Source organism: Rhinatrema bivittatum, chromosome 5 (genome assembly GCF_901001135.1).
Source record: "Rhinatrema bivittatum chromosome 5, aRhiBiv1.1, whole genome shotgun sequence".
Taxonomy (NCBI): Eukaryota; Metazoa; Chordata; class Amphibia; order Gymnophiona; family Rhinatrematidae; genus Rhinatrema; species Rhinatrema bivittatum.
In genome coordinates this window covers 219,288,456-219,314,895 of record NC_042619.1, presented here as the reverse complement: position 1 = coordinate 219,314,895, position 26,440 = coordinate 219,288,456, and the positions used below count along the sequence as shown (strand labels likewise).

General features: G+C 44.3%; 1 protein-coding gene across 3 annotated transcripts in view; it reads right to left on the bottom strand.

Annotated features, from left to right (window-relative positions):
- Positions 1–1,042: 1,042 nt before the first annotated feature.
- Positions 1,043–26,440, bottom strand: part of ZRSR2 (zinc finger CCCH-type, RNA binding motif and serine/arginine rich 2) — an 82,800-nt gene continuing 57,402 nt past the window's right edge. For all 3 annotated transcript variants that reach the window (XM_029603229.1, XM_029603231.1, XM_029603230.1), the window contains exons 10-12: positions 18,508–18,617; positions 17,254–17,686; positions 1,043–1,412 (exon numbers count right to left, since the gene is read on the bottom strand). In XM_029603229.1, the coding sequence (XP_029459089.1) occupies positions 1,409–1,412; positions 17,254–17,686; positions 18,508–18,617 (547 nt within the window). In that variant the 3' untranslated portion in view covers positions 1,043–1,408. The remainder of the gene's footprint in view (positions 1,413–17,253; positions 17,687–18,507; positions 18,618–26,440) is intronic.

Here is a 26,440-nt window from a genome sequence, read left to right as displayed (position 1 = left end):
CACTGACCGAGCATGGCAATTTCTTATGTTCTTAACATCCAGTTCTGTGTGTTTTCTATTACAGAATCTACTTGATGATAAAAAAAAATCAGATGCAGGATGTGCTGATCAGTGTTAGTCTGATTAAAGCAATAATAAAAGGATCTATGCCATCACCCTGCAGATGTTTCATACTGTTAATCTTAGATCTGGCAATCAAATAGAGATTCCTGAGCTGTTAAACATTGTACTTTGTGACCTTTGATTTCAGTTTGTATTTGTTCCTGGATATTTCACTGTTTATTATAACTAAGACAAATTGGAGAAAACCTCAGAAGTGACATTTCCACTGTTGTTCTCTTATTTTTTTATTATAATAAACACACATTCCCAGAAAAACTGAAAATGAAATTCCTTATTGGCCTGTCATCTCTACATGTTTGAACTTATTTCAGTGGAGGCTCAACTACATGCTGCTCTCACCACTACAGTGGTTGGAGCAATAACCTGTTCTCTATGATTGTCAATTTAAGAGCTGTATAGAAGAGATTTTTTTGGCTAATCCTGACTTTGAACTTGCATCCCAATGCAGTGTGGTAGTAGTAATCTAATCTTACCCCAGAATACATCAGGCTGAGGGTTATCAGAAATCCTGAAGTATTCTGCAGTACCAGAATGCCTGGCTTAAAATCCCCCTCCTGGCGCTACGTATGTTTGTAGTTCTGGGTTCAGGAATCGTTTGTACATCTTCCAATTTTTCTCTGTCATAAAAAGGAGTCAATCAAGAAAATCAAATATTCTTCCAAATAAAAAACCAGGAAGCAGGTGCAATGCAACTGCATCTGTCATCTAAGTAGCAGCTGAAGTCAGTCCTCTTCCTAAAGTTACACAACAGGTATCAAAACCTATAACCAGCCATCATACTATGCATGTTGCTGAAGTAGCAAGATGGGATGCAGGAAAGATACAATTATAATGCATATCATTAAAATTGTAAAACTTCTTTAGCCAGACTGATGAATGGATCATATAAAATAAACCTTGAAGCAAAAGGGAAAAAAAATCACAGGATAAGGATTTATGTAAAAATACCTTGTTGAAGAAAAGTAAACACTTCCATACATCAGAAATATCATCCAAAAGTTTATATACATACTTTCAAAATAAATTAAGTTCAGGTCTTGTACATTGGTTTGTCATGTTGCAAAGGGGAAACCATTTATATGATGTGCTATTTATAAAAGTACAAACACAGCCACTAACATTTGATCTAGTGAGTTTTTTTAAAATATGAACTGGAAATTGTATAGTACATGAGATCATTTCCACAACACTGACAACAGCTGACCAAGCAAAGCATCAGTTCTTGATATGTCCAAGTATCCATGGTCTGTACTTTGTTTAAACCCTTCTTGTTTTCACCATGCATCTATCTGCAAAAAACATTAAACAATACCATTACATAAAGGTAGATTTTCAGTCTCCTCTAAATGCAATGCCATAGGCCTGTTCTATCTTTATTATGGCTTTATGACTCACCTACTATAGAGGTGTGGGGTGATGTGCAAGCAAACATACATAATAGCAAAAAAAAATACTAATCATTCATGGGTGAATCTAGTAAAACTGCTTTTCCATCTGTCTTTGCATCTAGTTAATAGCACAAGGAGTAATGATAAATATTGCCTTCAATCTGTTTTCTAAAACTAGGCTGATGGTTAAAAAAATAAAAATAAAAAAATAGAACAGGACAAAAACCATACTCCCCCCCCCCCCCCCCCCCCATGCTGCCTCCCACCTCCCTCTTAGCTTGGCCAAGAGCAGGGCACCAATTGGTATTGCTTCAGAATTTCCCATTTGGCATCTCAGACTCTGCAATGTGATTCAAGAAAAGGTGGCAGATGCTGGCCACTGTTTTTTGGAGCGAGATTACCAACAAACTGTGAAAATGATTCATTTCTGGTACAGGTACACAGCCAAGCCCACTCATGTTTAAATCCTATATATGAACATTTGATACTAGTGGAAGCCAAAGTCCTCCATTTATATATGGAACAGGTAAGGCGACATAGAAGCTTCCCAACATTGCCCTGCCATCATGGCTCAACCCGATTCTGGAGGGAGGAACCACCTATAAGGGTAAAAGAGTAAGGCAGACTCCATGCCTATTCAGCCATGAAAAATAAGCCAAATTTGCACTTTCAACAGAGGATGTTACATCACAGGACTATTTCACATGGACAGGTTGCAAGGAGCTGGCATCATCCTGGTGGTCAAGACTGAGCACAGTATCGGAGCTATAGATAAATGCCCTATTCAATTTGTTGAAAGCTGTAAGTGCTGTAGGATCCATAAAAATCAGTCCCAAATGACATCTCTAGGAAAATCTCTTCTCAAACAATCCTTTATTCTTAGCCCCCCAACCCAGCTGTTTCATATTTTTGTCTTTGGCCAAAGCTGGAAGGACTGAATCTTTGCATTTTCTATGTATCCTTCCCTACTGCTGGAAATCATGTCAAGCCTAGCTTTCCTTCTGCTACTCTTCTCCAATTCCTGAAAATGAATAATGTATTCCACTTCGGGGAACGTGCCATTATTTATTAAATGTCTTGCCAGTTCCCTGAGATCAGTATTTCCTGAAATTGACACCAGACTTGAACAGCAGGGTGGCAGTTTCTGCAGAATAAAGAGCAGGCCCAACCTGTACACAAGACCACAAATCCTCTCACTCCATCACCCCCCATTCATACTCTCGCCTTTGTGAAAGGCTTCTCTTCAGAGCTCAGGTGGTATGCACAGAAACATTTAAATAAAACAAAATGCCAACAACCGGATTCCCACAATTAATTGAACTAGCTACAGTACCATGGGAAATCCCATAAACTAAAAGCAATTCAGAATCTTTAAACCTTTTTTCTTGTTCAATTCTGCATCTCCTCATTAACAACTGGAGATGAAAGAATAAAAAAAAAACAAAAACCAGTAATGCAGATAGCACATTTAATTCCAGGTCCTGTTTGCAAGATGATTCTCCTGAGAAAAACTGGGTGCATGGTCTGCCTGCTCATTCTTAGCTATTAAAAGCTATTATTGCAGGGACCTGTTCTTTTTCTTTTAGAGCAAAGAAAATTACAGGAAGTAAGGGAACAAAGAAGGCACTTGAATTTGTGGCAAGGTTCCTGCCAGCAGAGAATGTTTCCATAGGTGACCACAGCTGTGCCCAGCAGCAGGCAATAGGCCTTTTATGCAATGCCAAAGCACCATTTCAGCAGGCTGGGTTTTCGCCACAGAAAGAGTTCTTTACTTGTAACAAGCATTCTCTGAAGATAGCAGGATATCCATCCTCCTGCATTCATCAGATAGAGCCCGGCCCGCAAATTTGAGTTCAAACAGGGCGATATTCAGCACTACTTAGCCTGATAAGTGCAGTGGCCATCACTTATCTATATAATTACTTATCCAGCTAGGTCCTGGATGGCATATGCGTGTTCTGGGAAGGAGCTACTTATCTGGCTAACAATAGGGGGTCTAAAGTTAGTCGGCTAAGACTTAAGTCTTATTGGGCTAGCTTACTTAGCCGTTCAGTTTTGAATATCGAGCCCAAAGTATCCAGAAACATTGTGCATGCTATACTACCTCATGTCCATGCTCTATCCCCTTCAGTCTATAATTTAGCTGAGACTTGGTGAAACAGACTACAAAGGGGATGTGGATGGGTTTTGGTGGTACAGTCATACTGCTGTCCTCTGAGAACTCAGGTAAGCAATTCTACTTTCCTCGATGACAAAAAGGATAGGGAAAGTGAATTTACTTACCTGTCCCGTTGGTTCTCTGCTAGACAGCAGGATGTTGGTCCTCGCCTGTGGGTTACATCTTCCGATGGAGCCTGGAAAAGAACTTTGATTTCAAAGCTTGCTCTGTTCATGTGCAGCCCTAACCACCTCCCAGGAGAGGCCCCTTAGTCCACAATAAAGCTAAGACTGTGAGAAACCAACTCTAAGGACAGGCAGAAGGGTTTGTGAGGACTGACATCCTGTTATCCATTGGAGAACCAAAATTACAGGTAAGAAACTTCACTTTCTCCACGGTCAAGCAGGATGGCAGCCCTCAGATGTGGGGACTCCCATAGTATAGGCTGCCTCAACCAAAAAGGAAATATTAACCAGCATTAAGGCACAACTGTTTTAGGTGGCGACAGGCTAGCTTCATATTAAAATTTTTGGGTGGCAATCTGAACCAATAAAAAGCCTTGTCCATCGATAAGCAGGCTTATTTAGCCAAGCTGTCCTGGGTGATATCATCCAGTGTCACAGGACAGAGCTGTCTCTCCAAGCTCGCAGTGCTTTCTGCTTATGCAGCTGTGCGGCTCTTCCTGCGAGTCTCCTCCGTTCCTTTTCTTCCACGCTTCAGCTTGGACGCATAGACTCTCTCATGTTTTTCTCCTAAAAAAAACAAAAAATCAAAACCCAAACACTTAAGTGTTATGCCAGAATCACCAGGAAGGTAATGTTGTTAACCGATGGACACAATTATTATTTGTGTCTTGGTCCTGTGCATGACCAGAAGGCCTGCAGAGATTGTGGGAGAATGTCTCCCAGAGCACAACGGCAGACAGCGGCCAAGATTTTGAGTCTTGGAGGAAGTGACGTCACTTCAGTGAATGGCGGCTTAGACAAGGTGCTCTAGATTCCAATTTTAAGAATCCCTCACTCCGAGTGACCATCACTGAAGCTTCCTCCTCTGATTACTGGCACATCAATGATGTCAGTGTGCAAAAACTTGCCTGATTTAAAACAGTTCTTGTATGAGACTGCCGCGGCAAAAAACTCAGACGGCCCTGGTGAGGGAAGGGAAAATGGCGGTGGTGCAGCGGGGCGAGCTGTGATCATGCACAGCAGCCAGATATACCTCTCTCCCAGGAGGATTTTCAGCAGTGGTTTAGTGATCTGCGAGAAGATATGTGTCAGCTGAAACAGGAACTTAAATTTCTTGTCTCTGAGTTGAGGAGCGAGTGTGCTGAGTTAGCTGACTGCGTGGAGTCTGTGGAACACCAGCAGGATGAGCAGGAAAGTGCAATTGAAAGCATTCAGCAAGAGCTGCAACTCCTTCAAGAGAATAATATTAAAGCTTAAGGACTGGGTAGAGGATCTGGAGAATAGATCCCAAAGGGGTAACCTATGTTTCAGAGGTATTCCTGAAAAGTCTGCATACATTGATTGCCTGAAGGTAATTACTGATATTTGTGGCTTCATATTACATTCTGCTGAGGGAGAAGAGGAACCAGCAAGAATTAAACTGGCAAGAGCGCACAGAGCCCTGGCTAGACCACAAAACAGCACGTCTCAGGATATAGTGGTTTGTTTCCATGAGTCTGCGTTGAAAGAAAAGGTGATGGCCCAAGCGAGACAACTGATACACATCCAATGGAATGGGCATAAAATTGTTTTTCAAGGTTTGTCCTTGCTTACAATTAGGAAGAGGAGGGACTTTAGAGATGTTGTCCAAGCGTTGCGAGCTGGAGGTCACTGCTATAAGTGGCTGTTTCCATTTGGACTGCAATTTACTATAAATGCAGTGTCCTCGCGGGTCCACACTGTGGAAGAGTCACTGAAGATTTTACAAGCAGCAGGATTACTAGTGGGTATGGGCCCCAAATTGCATCCCATTGCTGCTTCCTCTGGTAAAGACTCCAATCCAAAATAGCAGTGAGTTCACAGCATGGCGGGACAAGGCTGTGCAGACAATCCAGAGGCTCAGCATCTCCGCAGGACAATGCAACTTGAACAGTGGTCTGGAGCTGGAGCTGAAAAGTCTTTACTCATCTGGATATTGAGAGTCCAGAGTTGTGACTTTTTCTTGGACTTGTTGTTAGCCTTTGGATATCTGCAAGGACGCTAACTGATCTTACATTTAGGAGGAATACAGTTTGTTTTTCTCATGGGAGAAGCTTACAGATTACTAAAGGATCTGGGGAGGATCGAGGGCTGCTAGGAGGTAACGGTGTCGTTATTCCTCAAGGAGGCAGTTGGTGTGTGCCTTGGGGGAGGGGGGGGGGAGGGAGAGGGGTAGGGGTGTGGGGCCCGAGTATGGGCATGTAAGTTTTAAAATACAAGGAAGACAATCTCTGGAGCATTTTGGTTCTAGGAGACATCAACCTGACATCAACCTGATTACATCTAGCGCTCTCCCTTGATCCAACTCTCTGGTCACCCAATCAAAGATGATCAGATTCGTCTGACAAGATTTATCTCTCTTAAAACCATGCTGCCTTGGCTCTTGCAGTCCATTGGATTCCAAAAATTGCACTATCCTCTGTTTTAGCAGTAATTCCATTAGTTTGCTCACCACAGAGATCAGATTAACTGGCCTGTAGTTCCCAGCCTCCTCCTTACTTCCACTTTTATGAATAGGAACCACATCTGTCCTTTCCAGTCCTCTGGAACTACTCCACACTCTAAAGAAGCATTGAAGAGGTCAGATACCCCTACATGTATCCCCCATTTGGCCCCATCTCTTTATATAGTTGGCTCCTTACAAACACACTGTTCTAAAAATCGACTAAGGTTTACCTCACTTCCAAACTTATTTGTGGTTGTTTTATGTGGTCCTGCTCCAGGCCCTTCCACAGCGAATACCAAACAGAAATATTTGTTAAGCAATTTTTCTTTTTTCCTCATCAGCCGCTACATCATCCCCCCTTCACCTTTAAGTCTCACAATGCTACTTTTGCACTTCCTTCTATCACTAACATATTTGGGAAAAAAAAAAATCATTCCCTTCATTTTACTGTATTTGCCATTTTTTCTTCTTTTTGAATTTTTGCTTTCCTGACTACTTTCCCAGCTTCTCTTAATTTTTCCAGATTCTGTCACCTGTCTTCATCTTTCTGCAATCTCTTGTAGTTTATGAATGCTAACCTTTTCTCCCTTACCTTTTTAGCTACTTCTTTAGAAAACCATAATGATCTATTTTTCCTCTTCCCTTTATTTACATTCCTAAGAAAAAGATTAGTTGCCCTTATATCATTTCCTTTTAGTTTTGCCCACGGCCCTACTTCCCCTAGATTTTTCCATCCAGCTAACGACTCCTTGAAGTACTTCCCCATTTTGAGAAAGTTAGTTTTCCTGAAGTCTAGGATCCTTGCCTTAGAATGAACCTTCATATCATGTCCTAATATCGAACCACACCATCTGGTAGTCACTGGTTCCCAGGTCATTCATTACATCATCAGAAATACTATCCCTGTTGGCAAGCACATGGTCCAGTATTGCCCCCTCCCATGTGAGTTCCGTTGACAGAACAGAACAGTTCTCCTTGCAGAGAATCCAGGATCTCCCTGCTTCTAGAAGACCCTGCAGCTGGGATGTCCCAATCAACATCTGGAAGACTAAAATCCCCTAGCAGCAGAATCTCCCCTTTCACAGGAATCCTGTGAATATCCTTCATTAAATCTCTATCCAGCTCTTCTGCCTATGATGGAGATCTGTATATTACATTAATATAAAAAAAGTTCCATTCTCTCTTTCCAGATTAACCCATAGTTCCTCCTTCTTACCTCATAAACCCAGCAATGCTATTGCTTTAATACTGTTCTTTATATATAATGCCACGCCTCCTCCTTTCCTTCCTACCTGGTCCTTCCTGAATAGATTGTAGCCCGGTATAACTAGATCCCAATGGAGAAATTACTTACCTGATAATTTCGTTTTCCTTAGTGTAGACAGATGGACTCAGGACCAATGGGTATAGTGTACTCCTGATAGCAGTTAGGAGACGGAGTCAGATTTCAAGCTGACGTCAGCCTACATATACCCGTGCAGGAAGCTTAGCTCTTCAGTATTCTCCTCGAAAAGCAATTGTGGATATATGTGTTTTATTAGCTTGCCTAACTTGATTAACTAGGACTGGTTCAACTGATTTCCAAATTGGAGACCGCCAGTGCACTCAACCGAAAAACGCCGACACCCGGCAACTATGGGTGTCTTGAACTAGGGGTAAATACCTGGCTTACCTGTGCTTGTCTTGCTCTCGGGGATTGTCACCCGAGGTTTCCTGATTTTTGGCCAGCCATGGGCGGGATGCTGAGTCCATCTGTCTATACTAAGGAAAACGAAATTATCAGGTAAGTAATTTCTCCATTTCCTAGTGTGTAGCAGATGGCCTCATGACCAATGGGATGTACAAAAGCTACTCCCGAACCGGATGGGAGGCTGCCCGTGGCCCACTTAGTACTGCCCTTGCAAATGATGTGTCCTCCCCGGCCTGGATATCCAGGCAGTAGAACCTGGAGAAGGTATGTATGGAGGACCACATCGCCGCCAGACAGATCTCGGCGGGTGACAGCATCTTGGTTTCTGCCCAGGACACTGCCTGGGCCCTTGTAGAATGGGCCTTGACTTGTAGAGGCTAAGGCTTCCCTGCCTCTATGTAGGCCGCCTTGATTACTTCTTTGATCCAGCGGGCTATGGTTGCCCGCGAGGCTGCTGCCCCTTGTTTCTTCCTGTTGTGAAGGACGAATAGGTGGTCCATCTTTCGTACGGATTCCGATCTTTCCAGGTATCGGACTAGGAGTCTGCCGACATTTAGTGGCGAAGACAGCGTGAGTCTTCAGAGTCCTTATGTTCGACTGGAGATGGTAGAGATACGGTTTGGTTTAGATGAAATTGAGAAACCACCTTCGGAAGAAAAGAGGGGACCGTGCATAGTTGTATGGATCCCGGTGTGAACCTGAGGAACGGTTCTCGACAGGATAGGGCTTGAAGCTCGGAGATGTGACGGGCTGAACATTTTGCCACTAGGAATGCAGTCTTCGAGAATGTATGTGGTATGAATGAGTTACGTGGTACTGTCTGAGTTTGGTTTAATTATTATGGTCCGATGGACCTAAAACAGAGTATACGTCAGGTGGTGTTCCAGTTGGTTCTGATACTTAAGGGGAATAATCCTGTATTGCAAAGTTGCATCATTCTTTGGTTCATACTGAACCTTTCCTTTCCCCTTGCTACAGTTTTGGTTGTACCTGCATTGCTCATTAATAAAAATGATTTTGACAAAAAAAAAAGGAATGCAGTCTTCAAGGACAGTAGCCGTAGTGACAGACCGCGAGTAAGTCTGAAGGAAGCTCCCGCTAAGAAGTCTAGTACTAGATTGAAAATCCATAGGGGCACCGGCCACTTTAAGGGTGGTCAGATTTGTTTGACCTCTCTCAGGAAGCGGGAAACATCTGGATGGGTTGGATAGACTGATGCTGTCCACTTTGGCTCTGAAGCAGGCCAGCGCGGCCACCTGAACCTTGAGGGAGTTGAGAGACAACCCCTTCTTCAAGACGTCCTGCAGAAATTCCAGGATCATGGGGATTTTGACCGTCCGCGGAAGTATCTCGCGGTCCTCACACCAGGCTTCGAATAGTCTCCATATTCGTATGTAAGCTAGAGTAGTGGAAAACTTGCATGCTCGGAGGAAGGTGTCAATCACTGCCTTAGAGTATCTGCTCTTCAGGTGAGCTCTCAATGGTCAGACCGTAAGAGAGAATCGAGTTGGGTCTTCGTGGAGGATCGGTCCTTGCCGGAGAAGGTCCCTGTGTGGAGGTAGGCACAGAGGGTTCCCAGCAAGAAGTCTTCGCATGTCTGCGTACCATGGCCTTCTTGGCCAGTCCGGGGCCACTAGAAGTACTATCCCCCTGTGGTGTTCTATCTTGCGGATGATCCCGCCCAGTAGTGGCCATGGAGGAAAGGCATACAGCAGGACTTCCTGTGGCCAGGTCTGGATGAGGGCATCAATTCCCCGGAATTGCGGTTCTAGTCTGCGGCTGAAGAAATTGGGAACTTGGGCGTTGGACCGGGTTGCCAAGAGATTCCTCAGCGGTTTACTATCAACTGGAAGGCTGTGGTAGACAGCGTCCATTCCCCTGGATCTAGGCTCTCTCTCTGCTGAGGTAGTCCGCAGTGACGTTGTCTTTTCCCGCGATGTGGGTGGCTGTGATCCCTTGCAGGTTTGCTTCCACCCACGTCATTAGGGGATCTATTTCCAGGGACACCTGTTGGCTTCTGGTTCCTCCCTGGCGGTTGATGTAGGCAACTGTTGTGGTGTTGGCCGACATGACTCTGAGAGATTCGCCCCGGAGTCTGTGACCGAATTGCAGGTAGGCAAGTCTGACAGCTCGAGCTTCCAGTCTGTTTATGTTCCATCCCGACTCTTCCTTGTCCCATTGCCCCTGGGTCGTCAGTTCCTGGAAGTGGGCTCCCCACCATGGTGAGCAAGATCCAGGTCGGTGGGGATAGTCTTACTCCCTTGCTCAGATGGTCTTCCTGTAGCCACCATTGGAGCTGAGTCCGAACCTCTGCAGGTAGCTGGAGGCGAATGGAGTAGTTTTGGGACATCGGGTTCCATCGTGACAGTAGGGAACGTTGTAGTGGGCGCATGTGGGCCCTTGCCCATGGGACGACTTCTAGGGTTAATGTCATGAGACCGAAATCTTGAAGGTAGTCCCATATCTTGGGCGAGCATAGTTCAACAGTTTTCGCAATTGGTCCATCAGTTTCCTTCTCGTTGTAGGGAGAAGAACAATCCTGTCTTGTTTGGTGTCGAACTGGTCTCCCAGGTACTCTAGTGATTGGGAGGGCTGCAGGCAGCTCTTGGCTGTGTTGACAACCCACCCGAGATTCTGCAATAGATTCTTGACTCTGGTGGTCACCTGGTAACTTTCCTCTGGAGATTTAGCCCTGATCAGCCAATCGTCCAGACACGGATGTATGAGGCTTCATTCTTTCCTCAGTGTCGCCGTCACTACCACTATAATTTTGGTGAATGTCAGAGGAGCAGTAGCTAGTCTGAAGGGAAGTGCCCGGAACTGGTAATGATGGTCCAGTATCGCGAAGCGTAGGAAGCGCTGATGGTCATGGTGGACCGGGATGTTGAGATAGACTTCAGATAGATCCAGTGAAGTCAGGAATTCTCCCGGTTGTACTGCCCTTATGACTGAGCGTAGGTTTTCCATGCAGAAGTGCGGTACCCTCAGGGAGCGATTGACGGTCTCGAGGTCCAGGATGGGCCGGAACGTTCCCTCCTTCTTGGGGACGATAAAATAGATGGAATAGTGACCAGTATTTTGTTGGTGCGGGGGCACCGAGGTTATCGCCTTTAGGGTGAGTACTTTTGTCAGTGTGGTTTCCATTGCCGTCCTCTTGGAGAGGGAGTGGCACGGTGATCTCACAAATTTGTCTGGAGGGGTGCTGTGGAAGTCCAGATAGTATCCCTCTCGAATGATGGTTAGGACCCACTTGTCCGACTTATCTTGAACCATCTTTGGTAGAAGAAGGTAAGTCTGCCCCCTATGGCTTCTTCTTGTGGATGGGTCTCTTGATTCTCATTGTGGGGGTGCGGCCGGGGCCTGATTCTGAGCCAGCTCCCCTCTTGTTGTGTCTGTTCTGAAAGGACTGTGGGGCGAGGTTGTACGGTCTAAAACGCTGGGCTCCTCTGCCCTTGGTTCTTTGGGGAGAGGAGCACTGGTTTCTTTTGTTCCTGTCCTCCGATAAGCGAGGTACTGGGGATTCGCCCCATTTGTTGGCTAACTTCTCCAGTTCGCTTCCGAACAGGAGGGATCCTTTAAAAGGCACTCTCATGAGTTTCGTCTTGGAGGTCGCGTCGGCTGACCAATTTCGGAGCCATAGTTGCCTTCTGGCTGCCACAATGGATGAGACGCCCCTGGCTGAGGTGCACACCAGGTCAGAGGGTGCATCCATGAGGAAAGATATCGCCGGTTCTAATGTTTCAGCGGAAGTGGTTGTGTGTCCCTGGAGAGGAGCAAGCAGGCACGTGTCACAACCGTGCAGCAGGAAGCGATCTGCAGGATCATTGCTGTGACATCAAATGATTGTTAAGGATGGATTCCTGACGTCTGTCCTAGGCATCCTTGAGTGCAGCTCCTCCTTCGACTGGGATGGTAGTGTGCTTTGAGATACCACAGACCATGGCATTCACTTTTGGGAACCCTAGGAGTTCTTTGGCCGTGGGTTCCAGGGGGTATAGGGCTTCTAGGGCCCGTCCTCCTTTGAAGTTGGCCTCCGGGGCATTCCATTCCAGGTCAATCAGTTGTTGTACGGCCTGCAGCTTTGGGAAATAGCATGAGGCCTGACGGAGACCGACCAAAACTGGGTTTTGTCTTTGGCTCCACTGTGGTACTTGCACCAGGAATGGCCAGCGTCTTCAGGCTCAGAGACACGAGATCTGGTAACTCATCTTTGGAAAAGAATCTCATCATGGTTCGGTATGGTTCCATCCCTGGAGGGATTTCCCCTTCCTCCAGGGAGTCAGGCTCTTCCCCCAAGGTGTCTGTGTCCCCTAGGGGGAGGCTTTTGCCCGGCTGGGGCACGTCTCGGGGGATCCAAGAGGGGCTTGGAAGGTCCTGCGCTTCTGGTGGAGACTGTGGCTGTGTCTCAGGTGGTACCAATTGCGCCTGAACAAAGGTTTGCAGCCCTTTGAAGAATTCCACCCAGGAAAAGGTCCCTGGGTCCAAACTGAATCCAGTGGAGTTCCCCAAGGTGCCCATCGGAGGAGGGGCCGAGTCGGAGATACAGAGGTCTGGGGTACTATCATTGGTGGAGCCGGATTCCTCTACTGGCTGAGGGGGGGCCTTGCTTCAGTTCCCCCTGAATCTCTTCACACTGCAGGCATAGGGCAGAGGCCACTTCGGGTTGCGCAGCTCTCAGATGGAAGACTGGGCAGATGGCTTGTCCCTTGGCTTTCTTGGCCGGCGGTGCCTTGATTTATGCGCATGGAGTGGCTCAAAACTCGTCTGTGCATGCGCCGGGAGACTTAATTGTGCGTTCCAGGTGTGCCGACGATGTGCGTGCAGGATGCGGAAGATGTGCGTGCAGGCCGATATTTGTGCACTTAGCGGGGATGCGCGCTCCGCTGTGCGCCCGGCACAGATGTGTGCGCCGCTGTGCGCACAAGTTGTTTGTGCGCCCGGCTTGCCACTGTGCGCACGGCTCAGTTGTGCAGACAATACGGCGACCAAGGGGGGGAAATGGCGCCGATGACCATGCGGGCAAGATGGCGACCCCCCTAGAGGGTCTCCATGTGTGAGGACCCTAGCACCGGATCGGGTTCTAGCCCAGACGGGGCTGCTCAACCCGATTAAACAGATGCCGGAAGGACGATCTGTGAGGCTATCCGAGCCTCGGAGACTGGAGACTTTAAGAAAGTTTTCTAACTTAGGTGCTTCCCGGTCTCGCGCCGAGCGGTCTCAGGCTGTGAGGGGGAGGGGAAAAATACCTTCAACGCCGCGCTTGGTATTGCACCCACTGCCTCTCAGCCACTCTGGGGGCTAAGTCCATACCGGGAACCAGCTACCTGACCGAGGCTTACCTCTGAGGGATCTTGGAAATCACCTCAGGAATTCTCGAATGGGGGAGGGACCCTTAGGTATCACCGCAGGAGAGTGGGGTTTGTCGTGTAGAGGTAAGATTTCTTTCTTCTTTGGTTTGGATTTTCAAACACTGTGCAAGTGTGTGTAGTGTCCCTAACTGCTTAGGAGACAGAGAAATACTGAAGAGCTAAGTTTCCTGAACGGGTATATGTAGGCTGAAGTCAGCTTGAAATCTGACTCCGTCTCCCAACTGCTATTAGAAGTACTCTATACCCATTGGTCCTAAGTCCATCTGCTACACGCAGATGGACTTAGGACCAATGGGTATAGAGTCCATCTGCTACACCTTTCTGTGTACCATGGCTCCCTGACAGCCTCTATATCTAAATCAGCTTCTTTCATGACTGCCTCTAGATTTGGGACTTTATTCCCCATATTATGAGCATTAGTGTACATAGCTTTCCAAATATTGCCTTTTTTTCCCATATTTCCCATTTCTATATGAGCATATAGGGGCAGATTTTCAAAGGCTACGCACGTAACCTGAGAAAATCTGACCCTGTGCGCGCAAGCCCCGGGACGCGCGTATGTCCGGGGCTTGCAAAAAGAGGCGGCTCGGGGGCGGGGTCGAGTACTCCGGCATGCTGGGGCATGGTGTGCCGGCAACTGGCCAGCAGGCGTAACTTTTGCTGCAAAGGTAGGGGCCGGAAAAAAAGTTCCCTCCAAGGCCGCTCCGATTTCGGAGCGGCCTTGGAGGGAACGGGGAAAGCCATCGGGGCTCCCTTCGGGCTCGGCGCATGCAAGGTGCACATGTGTGCACCTTGCATGCGCCAACCCTGGATTTTATAACATGCGCGCGGTAGATTTGTTCGTGCTGGATTGCGCTAACAAATCTACACCCGCGCATAAGATTTAAAATCTGGCCCATAATGTTTTACTTACTTTAAAGACAAAGCCAAACCTTTTCCGTCGGAAAAAAATCAGCAGAACTAGGGGTCACGAGTTGAAGCTCCAAGGAGGAAGACTCAGAACCAATGTCAGGAGAGGGTGATGGATGCGTTGAATGCCCTTCCGGAGGAAATGGTGAAGACCAGAACTGTGAAGGACTTCAAAGGGGCATGGGATAAACACTGTGAATCCATCAAGTCTAGAGGACGTGAATGAAGAGTGGGTGGCTCACGGGAATGATGGCTACTGCCTAGAGATTATACCCTTATTCAATAAACATACACACGGTTAATGTGACTCCAACATTGCTCTAAGACTCCAACATTGCTCTAGCTTCAACGGCAAGAGGAAATGTGGAAAAAAGGATTTGCATTCACAAAAAACGGGGAGTAGCTTGCTTGTTATGGCGGTTACTACCCCAAACTAAATAAGCCAGATACTTTACTTTCAATGCATATCCAGCATAGCTCTCTGCTTCAACGGCAGGGGAGAAAGTCTGATACTTCAAGCAAATTCAACATAGCTGCTTCTACGGCAGGGGAGAAAGTCTGATACTTCACGCATATCCAATATAGCTCTCTGCTTCTACGGCAGGGGAGAAAGTCTAATACTTCACTTTCAACACACATCCAGCATAGCTCTCTGCTTCAACGGCAGGGGGAACATAGAAAGGTGGATCTATATACAGACAATAACCAACAAGGACAGAGTTACATAGTCTGGGTAAACAAAGGCATGGGTGTAGCTTGCTTATTGCGGCAGTTACTACCCCTAATTATGGTAGATATTCACTTGGATGCAGTTCCAACACTGCTCTCTACATTAATGGTGCGGGTGGAAGGGAAATAGAACGAAAAGATTACTAAGAGCCAAGAGTAACAGAAGTATGAGAGAAATTAAAAAAAAAAAAGAAGTGCATAGCTTGCTGGGCAGACTGGATGGGCCGTTTGGTCTTCTTCTGCCATCATTTCTGTGTTTCTATGTTCACCCATCCCTGATGATTCTAGTTTAAAGCTCCCCTCAGTAGGTTTGCCATTCTGTGTTGAAAGACACTGCACCCCTTTTTCGACAAGTGGATCCCATCTCTGCTCAGCAGTCCTTGAAATATCATCCCATGATCTAGGAAGCCAAAACATTCACTATCTCCGCAGCCATTCATTTATCTCCAGAATGCAAGCTTCCCTGAATGGGCCTTTATCCTTAAATGGGAGGATCGAGAAGATTACCACCTGTGCCCCTATCTGCTTTACCCTCTCTCCCAGAGCCATGAAGTCATTTTTTCTACGATCTGTGTGGTACCTTGCAGTATCATTCGTGCCACATAGATGAGCAGTACTGGATAGTGGTCAGAAGGTTTGAGGATTTTCAGCAATCTCTCTCTAATGTCTTGGATTTTGGCACTCGGCAAACAGCATACTTCCTGGGACAACAAGTCTGGTCAGCAGATGGATGTCAGAAGCAAGTCATCAACCATTAACCTCCACCTCCTAAGTGCAGTGGTTGCTGTGCCTAGGAGGCAGAGGTACTCCAGTACTTTTGCTGTCTTCTTCCATTACTCCTCTTCCCTTTTCTCCTGTACAGCACGCTCACTCTCCTTCACCAACCCCTGCAGCCCTCTCACTATCCTTTCTGCAGCCCTGCTGCTGCATACTGTAGTCTATAGGTTGAAAGTCTGGCCGCCTCCTCCTCCAGGCCCTGTTTTCCATCCAGTACAAATCTGCCCACCAGCCACAGACTTCAAACAAGTGGATTTTTGAAACCCTGACTATATTTACCGGTAAGTTACCATAGGCCTATGTTTTACAAGGAGCTCAAATGCAGGAATGTTGCTCTCTCCTCAGGAATAAATTCATTCTGTCTTGGCTGTACATCTCCAAAAGCTTGGGCCTTTTCCATGCCTTTCACTAATTTCTGATAGCAGAACTATTTTATTTCTCTCACTTTCCAGTTGTTCGTGCCACATTCATACATTCTGAACTAATCAGTGTGATGTTTGCATAGGTTTTTTGTAATAAACAGCACATAAGCATTCCAATTCAGGTGGCTTGGAGAGGCCAAACATAAGTTTTCACAAACTCCAAACACATTTTACTTACATAAAGGGAAATGCTCACGCAAAAGGGGTCTGACTTAAATCTTTGCTTGGATAACAACTAAATTATTTTAAAAATCAGCAAACTGAACAGAAGAGAAAATGTAAGTAGCATTATTAATAAAACAGATTTGTTTTTAAGTGAGATGAGAGACAAAGCAAACTAAATTCATTGATTATACTTTTTTACATTCTGATTTGTATTTCAATGCTTGGCATTTACTGCTTAAAATCTTTTGAAAGCTCCCCAATATCTGCCACATCCGCAATTAGAAATTTAAGCAAATCAGGGGCTGCTGTGCTGCTCCTTGTAGGAGCCCCAGGCAATCACCACACTGATGCAGTAAAACATCTCAAGCAGCTGAAAAGTGGGATTAGGGAAGGAGGTCTTTAAAACAAGGGCATGTGACCTTAAGAAAAGGCACAAGTTCCTACGCCAAAAAATATTTTAAAAATGTTAAGATAATAACAATGCAAAAATAAATACAGACTCGGGAATAAAAGCAAAAGACACAAAGTGGGATTCTGAGGAATCAAGCTGGTACTGTTGCTCTACGCTCACTCTCTTTACATGAATCATGGGTACATGTGGGTTCTGTGACAACAGCATGGGGTAACCTGCACGAAGCAACCATAACAGCTTACTGGGCAGACTGAATGGGACATTTGGGTCTTTATCTGGTCATTTACTGTGTTACTATGTCACTGTTTATAATAATATTTTACTGCACACACAAACACTGTGCAAGTGTGTGTATGCACTCTGTCCTCAACCTTTTCGAGAGCACGGATGTTAAGGAAACATCTGCTTGTACAGATGGGTCAACATTGTGCCCTCTTGCTGCTGCAACAGATGTAGAGTTACCTGTTGGTTTTGGGACTCTCTGTACTTCTGCCTCTGCTTATTGACCTTTTTCTTCCCCGGCTCCTGGACCGTGAACCGCTTCGGCTTCTGCCCCTGTCTCTCTTGCGTCCTCGGCTGCGTGATCTCCGCCTCTCTCGACTCCTGGACCTGGAAGATCTCCTTCTTTTCCTGTCCTTATGACTGCTCCTCTTTTTCCTTTCTGATTCACCGTTTCTTTTGTAGGAGTGATCCGGGCTGGAGCTATATCGCCGCCTCGGCCGCCGATAATAATCACTGTAGTGCCCTGCTCTGCCTCGCCTTCTGTAGGAGTCTGTCCTGTCGGGAGACGTGGGGATGTCCCTGCTGGCCTCCCAGAATTCATTGTTTGGATTTCGGAACACGTGAAGGAAGTTGCAGTGTTTCCCTCTTGGACACTTCTGCCTTTCAAACAATCCTGCAAACATACAATAAAATCCAGATAATGAAATAAATTGCTACTGTTGCAAAAATAAATCTATTTCTGTTACTTGATTTAGATTATTATTACCAAGAATTTAAATATATACTGAAACCTTTTTAAGTCCTTAGACAAAGACCTTCCAATACAAAAATGTATTTATAGTGCATATCGTTTTTTTCTCTCTCAGTGGATAGCACTATCATCCTCCCTATGTCTTGGCCTGCAACTTCATCTTTGAATCTTCTCTACCTTTCTGTGTGCACATCCAAAACATTGCTAAAATGAGTCATTTCTTTCTGTGTAATGTCACCAAAGCTCTTATCCATTTTCATCACCTCATTTGGCCTACTGCAGCCTCTTCCTCACAGGTCTGCCACTAAACCGAATTTCTCTGCTACCGTCTAGCTGTATGGCTTATCTTTCTGGTAATGTCATCTTTTGCTCATTCTGTTCTGACCTGAGGAAGGGAGTGCAGTGATGGAATGTAGCAAGTCAGACCAATAAAAAAGTATCATCTTATATATTTTTGATTCTTAACCTTTAATTATCATGCAAGCAAATTATGAGAATTTTTTTGCATAGAAGGTTTTGCGGGGTTTTTTTTAGACCAGTATATTAGTTGTGCTATACTACCAGTAGCTGGAGTTGCATACATACTCACGTCAGCATCACCAATTTGGTTTGAACAATTTATGGAAGCACAAATCATAGCACGTTATTATCCTTAAAATCTTAACCTATTTTGTGGGAAAAAAAACAAAAACATTTTTCTAAAACTTTTGCCTGTCATGGCATTTTTAGGTTTAGCTACTTACCACATATAGCTGTCTTCCACTTGGTTACGGGAGAAAATTCACACTGAAGCTGTCGCGATGCATACCATCGGCCGTTGAAGAGGGAAAAGGCCTCCAGACAATCTTCTTCCCTTTATGAAAAATGCACATACAGTAAAGGGCCAAATCAAACTACCTGAGGCTGATTTATGATGTACATTCAAGACACAGACCACAAATATCTGGCTAACTTTAGGCACATAAATTTATTCAGTTCTGAAAGGGGATTGGTCCCTTCACTGATAGCTGTCACTGAAGGGACCAATCATTGGTCTTTTTACCCGGAGTGAATAAATTAATACCAATGTGGCAAGAGCTTTCAGCTCTGTTCCACTTAGTATCCAGTCCAGCAAGCCACTTTTGGGGGTTAGCGAGGTGGGAATTTGGCCAGCCCTTTATCTTAGGTGGGGAATGTGGATGGGGTGGAGGGGGAGGCAGAAGAAATTGGCACCTGCTCAACATGCTAGTTTGGTTTTTTTTTGTTTTTACTTTATATGGCTAACTTTAGTCCTGATATTTTTCTGACCAGTTAGCCAGATAACTTGACATGGCTAGTGCAGATATTCAGTATTAGCCAGGTAAATTTAAGCCCTGTCTTTTTTATACCTAGCTAAAACATAGTCAATCAGTGGGGCAGAATATTTAAAACTCTGGGTATGCCCAGCTAAGTCCCAAATTTATCCAAACAAATCCTTTTGAATATCAATCTCTAAAGCTTGAATACAATTCTACAGTGAAACCATCAGGCCTGGGAGACTTACAAATATGGAAAGATCTAATTACTAATTCAAAGGAGGTCAATATTCAGCCGGATAATTTGTGCTGGATATTCAGTGGCTCAGGTATGCTGCGAAATATACTAGGATATCGCAAAGTCCTAAACATCCCCTGACTCCAATGTCTTTTTCTGTGATAAGACACTCTAGATTTTCTCAATTATGGGAGACATCAGATGGATCAACTTAAACAAGAAATCACTGATGAGCTGATCTGCATCACAGGGCTCTGAAGAGTATAAACGATGAGTAATAACTCCTAAACCATTCAGCAATCAATTCATTCTTGAATACCCAGATATTTCCATCTGACTTGATAGCTGGAATCCTGGATCTACTTTTCTACACCTTGAGATAATTTAGTAATAATCTCCGAGATATGTCATAATAGTATTTTCCTTTCTGTAAGAAAGCAGATCTCCTAACTTGTTACCTAAGTATAATTATACTTATACTTCAGATTTTGCAGATGCACTAATCAACTATTACCACTATTTTTAATATGGCTTCTTTCAAATAGCTCATTCTCTTTCCCAACTTTGTATTCTTCTGAGCTGTGAAACTAGTTATCTCTCCTTATAGTTGTTTAGAAGCAGCCCAAAATACAGTATGCGATACCTCTCCTATTTCATTAAAAAGAATGAAGACCAGACACTCAAAAAAAAAAAAAGTCCATCCTCTAACAGTACAGAACTGATCCTCCACATAGATTTCCTCCCAACCAGACTGGATCGTTGCAGAGAAATGGAAACAGTTCATGATCCAAAATCAAGATTGGGTGTGTCTTGATTTCCTGCATTAATGGCATTAGGGATTTAGATATATATTTTAAAAAAAAATTTCTCATATACATATGATGTGGAAAAGAAAACAAAAAAGTAAAGTCTTTATCTATGGGATGAAAGATTCTCCAGACATCTAATAATCCACATTCTGTTTGCAAAGCCTCAATAGTGTTCACAGATTTACTCATGAGTGGTTTAGATCTTGATTGCCTATCTAGAATTAAAAATGAAGTTTAGTCAGTCTCCTATAATAACAAGCAAATCCTCACATTCCATTAAACAATTAGCTGTGAAAGCAAATTTGCTTATTGTAATCTGTGATCTCCATAGACAGTAGAATGAATTAGCTATGACATGTGGGTAACATCATCCGGTGGCACCAACGGACCTCTATCTCTCTTAGCTTGTATGCCCTATTGAGCATGTGTGGGAATTCCCACTCAGGCACTGCCTCATGAGCCCCTCTCAGTTGATTTTAGAGCTAATTCTAGCTAGGTAGTTGACTCTCCAGGGAGGTGAGCAGGTATTTAGCATGGCTAATTCATCCTGTCTACAAAGAACACTGCTTAAGATAAGCAAACTTGCTTTCTTCATTTACAAACAGGGCTGAATTAGCCATGACATGTAGAAAGTCCGAAGCTGAGGGTTGCAGCAGAGCATTTACTGAATAAGCAACACAGACCCCACACCATGGAGAGCAGAAAACTGGGTGAACAGGCTACGCAAGACTGCTTGTCTGAATTTACTGTCACTCTTTGAGAGATTGTACAACAGTAATGGGATACAAAAGGTGTGTACCGACAGCCATGTTGCATCTTTGCAGATAAGCCACTGACATATTGATGGCTCTAACTTGATAAGCCTTGATGGTGTTGTAATTTGTATGCCTGCTAACATATAGCAATGTGTGATACAGTCTGCTAGCCAGGCCCATCTGACATTTGGCCACTGCTATGCCCAGATAGTTAGGACTGTAAGTAAAACAGCTGCAAAGCCTGACAATGTGGCTGCATTCTTTTGTAGTAAGCTAAGGCTTTCTTTTGCAATCTAAGACATAAAGAGCTTTCTTACTTTTGTGTTTGTGTGGCCTTGGGAAGAATGTAGGTAACACAATGGATTGATTAATTTAGAAAGCTGATACTACTTTTGGTAGAAATTTTGGATGGGTGAGGCACACCGCTCTATTATGGAAGAATTGCAAATAAGGTGGATAAAGAACTAAAGCATGAAACTTGCTGACTCTTCTGGCTGATGTTACTGCTACAAGGAATATTACTTTCCATGTTAGAAACCTGAGTGAAGCTGACTCCAATAGTTCAAATGGCAGTTTCATCAGTTGTGCCAGAATTGTTCAGGTCTTATGGAACAGGTGATTTCACAACTAGAAGTTTAGTATGCCTCAAGTCTTTCATGAACTTGTAAACTAACAGATGAGTGGAGATAGACTAACTCCCGATTTGAGTATGGTAAGCTGTTATGGCATCGAGATGCACTCTTACTGATGAGGTACTAAGTCCTGATGCAGAAAGACAGAGCAAATAGTTCAGTAATTCTTTGGGTTCTCATGCAAATGGATCCAAGGTGTTCTGTTGACACCACATGGAGAACCTTTTCCATTTAAAACTGTGGGCTCTTCTAATTGATGGTTTTCTAGCAGACACTATTATATCCTCATCTTTCTTGAGTAAGGATCATTGAGGGAGGGATGGTTCTGATGAAACATGTCCCTTTGCCGAATTAATAAGGATGGATCTGACCCAAGTGAGATCAGAAGACTTCTAGACAGCTGTACTAGATACGAGAACCAAACTTGTCTGGGCTTTCTAGAGCTATGATGATCAGCCAGGCCCAGTCTTTGAGTACTTTTTGCACTGTTGTGGATATCAGTGGAATAGCGTACATGAGATTTGCATTTCAATCAAGCAGAAAAGTGTGCCGAGCAAATCAGCGTTCACTGGAAAGAATGGAGTAAAAATTTTCCAATTTTCTGTTTTGCTCTGACGCAAATAGGTCAAATGCAGGAAGTCTGCATAAAATGAATAGCCTGTCTGTTGTTGACTGATGCAGAGACCATTCGTGTGGTTGAAAAACTCTACTGAGGTAATCAGCTAACATTTTGCAAATCCCTGGAAGGTAAGTCACTTGCTGGACAGCTTGATATCTGCATGCCCATTCCGACATCTTTATCGCTTCTTGGCAAAGAGTTATTTATTATTTAAATGTTTTATATACCATGTGAGAAACACTAGTTCACAACAGTTTACAGTTAAAACTTTCAAAATATAATGTGTGTTACAAGGTGGATAAACATTCATAGAAACAGAAGTAATACAATGGTACGGCTTCTGTGTTCACGTAATCTGATTTTTATTTGCCCTTTTGTGCGGCCCACATACAACAGTGGGCATGGGCACTGAGTGAGATATATTACCTGTGCTGATTCACAGGTGGTATTAGCGTTTTTTGTATATATTATTTGAGTGACAGGAATTATTAGGAAGGGAATGGTTAATAGAACGGAAAATGTCATAATGCCTCTATATCGCTCCATGGTGAGACCACACCTTGAATACTGTGTACGATTCTGGTCGCCGCATATCAAAAAAGATATAGTTGCGATGGAGAAGGTACAGAGAAGGGCAACCAAAATGATAAAGGGGATGGAACAGCTCCCTATGAGGAAAGGCTGAAGAGGTTAGGGCTGTTCAGCTTGGAGAAGAGACAGCTGAGGGGGGATATGATAGAGGTCTTTAAGATCATGAGAGGTCTTGAACAAGTAGATGTGACTCGGTTATTTTCACTTTCGAATAATAGAAGGACTAGGGGGCATTCCATGAAGTTAGCAAGTAGCACATTTAAGACTAATCGGAGAAAATTCTTTTTCACTCAACGCACAATAAAGCTCTGGAATTTGTTGCCAGAGGATGTGGTTAGTGCAGTTAGTGTAGCTGGGTTCAAAAAAGGTTTGGATAAGTTCTTGGATGAGAAGTCCATTAATGGCTATTAATCAATTTTACTTAGGGAATAGCCACTGCTATTAATTGCATCAGTAGCATGGGATCTTCTTAGTGTTTGGGTAATTGCCAGGTTCTTGTGGCCTGGTTTTGGCCTCTGTTGGAAACAGGATGCTGGGCTTGATGGACCCTTGGTCTGACCCAGCATGGCAATTTCTTATGTTCTTATGTAGACATCAAACATGAAATCAGAGCTAGATTATAGGGTTTGCGAGGGAAGTTAATGTACAAGATTTATTTAGGTTATCTGAGGCATGGAGAATTGGGTGTTTCTGTCAAGTAGAAGGCATTTTTGAATAGCCAAGTTTTTAAGCCCCTTTTGAATTTCTTTTTATCTGTTCATGACCCTGTACTCCTTTGCTTGTTTACATAGAACATGACTACTTGGTTGTCGGCTTAAATGAGAATGTGCTTCCCCTGGAGGAAGTGAATGTAGGTTGTTAGAGCGTAGCAGATCACTCTCAGTTCCAAGAGGTTGATTTGAAATTGTTATTCTATGAAATGACAGAGTCCCTTGGGTTTGTAAAGGACCCGCACAGAGAACACTCTCACCAAAGGACGCGTCTTCCTGCTAAAGTTCCCTCTGCCCCAGAGGCACAGCCCGAGCACAGGGACCATGCATTGAGGTGTGCAGACCATACACCGCACACCCTGCAAGCAGCCATGATTGGCTTGGGTGCCATTACTCCCACGTCACGAAGAAGGACCGCCAAACTTCACATGCGGTTAAAAAGAGATAGGCCACACACGTGGTTACTCCTTACACACAATGCCATGCTGCCATGATTGCTCAATCATGATGTGGGAAAACTAGGCCACTCCTACGAGTGATCAGCACCCCGGCAGAGCCACACTATGCACAGTAAAATTCCTTCAGCCCCTCCCCCCACAGATCCCCTGGAGCAAAGGAAAAAGCTCCAATGCACTCACTCTCTCGCTCCTGCCAGCTCCGACCACTCCCACTGTCAAAGGTGCTTCAACCATCGAGCCCCGACTGAACTTCTTGCTTTGCAAATTCAAAACCTTTTTTTTTTTTTTTTAAACAAAGCTTAATACAAAGAGGAACAATGCCAACAATAAAATGTGTGCCCCTTCAGGGACCGACAGCTCACAGGCGGAGACTTCAAAGGCTGCGAAGGAGCCAGTCCCCTGGCTATAAAGACCTCCGGACAGCAACAGGCTAAACCAACCAGAGGTTCCCAACTCCCCAGTCACCCAACTCCACCTGAGAGATGGTCCACAAAGGAGCCTAACACCTCAGGGAGCTTCTGAATCCAAAATCTCATCTCACCTTTCTCTAAAGTTTTCTTTTTTTTTAATTCATACTACAGGTTTGAACCTTTACCATCTGCTGGAGACAGAGAAATACTGAGGGACTGCAAATGCCACTCTCAGATATGTAGCAGTGCCTCAAAGTTTTTGTTCTCTGCCTCCATCTGCTGGTAGGGATGGAAAGCCCACTCATCTGGACTGATCTGGGTATAAACAGGAACAGAGGATTTCAACATATCCTCGATGTTGCCTAGATCCTTTTCTTGGGTGGTGACTTCCAAATTGGAACCTTACATTATTATATAGCTATTATTTGGATTGCTCTTCCCTAAATGCATCACTTTGCTCTCGTCCACATTAAATATCATCTGCTATTTGGATGCCAAGATCTCCAAGTCTTGCAAGGTCCTCTTGCAATTTCTCACAGTCCTCTTGTGATTTAACAACTTTGAATAATTTTGTATCATCAGCAAATTTGATCACCTCACTTGTCATTCCCATTTCTAGGTCATTTATGAATGTTAAAAAGCAGCAGTCCTAGTACAGATTCCTGGGGCAGACCACTATTTAACTTTCTCCACTGAGAAAATTGACCATTTAGCCCTAATCTCTGATCTTTTAATCAGTTCTCAATCCACAATAGAATATTGCCTCCTATCCCATTACTTTTTAATTTCCTCAAGAGTCTCTCATAAGGTACTTTGTCAAACGCTTTTTGAAAATCCAGATACACTGTATCAACTGGCTCACCTGGGACCAACTGGCTGGACTGTTTCTCCAAATGCCCAATGGACTTGCTTCCATATCTATTCTTCCTCTTGTCTTCAAGCCCTTGTCTTCAGGTCTCTTCAGTTAAAGTTCATTTAAGTGCCTGTTGCAGCATATCACCAGCAGGTAGAAGGAGCACCATTCTCCCTCCACCCATTAGCATCAAAGTTCATGAGAGATTTGTGGCATTCCAAGCTTCTGGTCAGTAAACCTCCAGAATGCTGGAATCTCAAAGTGGTCTTTGACCAACTCATGAAACCTCCTTTCAAACTCTTGAGTCAATGGTCTTGAAGTTTCTCACCTGGAAATTGTTTTCTTGCTGCTATAACTTTGGCACAAATAGTGAGTGAGTTACAGGCTATGGTTTTGTATTCACTGTACCTGAAGTTTCTTTCACAATAGAGTGTAAAACCCCTTCTCACCAAGTTCCTTCCAAAAGTGGTATCTGCATTCCCCATTAACCAAACTGTTGTGCTGCCCACTTTCTTTCCCAGATTACATGCACACAGATGAAAAAGGACCTTTCACTCCTTGGACTGCAAGAAAGCATTAACATTATTACTTGAGGAGTCAATCTCATCTTCAAGTTTCTCAACTGTTTGTATCCTTCAATCCTAATAGATTGGGATAGGTATTTGTCAAATGAATTCTGTCTAATTGGCTAGCAGACTGTATCATGCACTTATGTTCTGGCTGGCTTGCAAATTGCAGACTCTGTCAAAGCTCATCAATTGATAACTATGGTGATTTCAATGGGTCATGTAAGGGCTGCTTCCATTGAGATGTAATGGCAAAGCTGCTACTTGGTCATCAATTCACACCTTCACATCCCACCACTGTCTTGAAGGGACAGTAACTCTGGAAAAGCAGTTTTGCGCAGCCTCTTCACCTAGTAGTCGACCTTCCACTGGTGAGGTTTGTTTTGCTTGTTTTAATAGTTATTCCATTTTGCACCCCTCAGCTTGGTATTCCCCATGTTATGGCTAATTCATGCTGCTTGTCAATGGAGAAAGTAAACGTGTTTACCTGTAAACGGAGCTTTTCCTAGACAGCAAGGTGAATTAGCCATATTTAATTCCCACCCACCTCCCTGGAGATAAGAGTTCCTTGCTAAAGCTTAAGCTCTGGAAGAGACTGAGGGACTCCAGGAGCAGCGACGCTTGCACCTGCTCAGTGAAATCTTTAGTAAGCTGTGAGAGTTGGGTCTGTCTTAACGCTATCAGATGGCATCACCCAGGTGTTATGGCTAATTCATCCTGCTGACTATGGGGAATCCTAATTACAGGTAAGCAAACTAGCT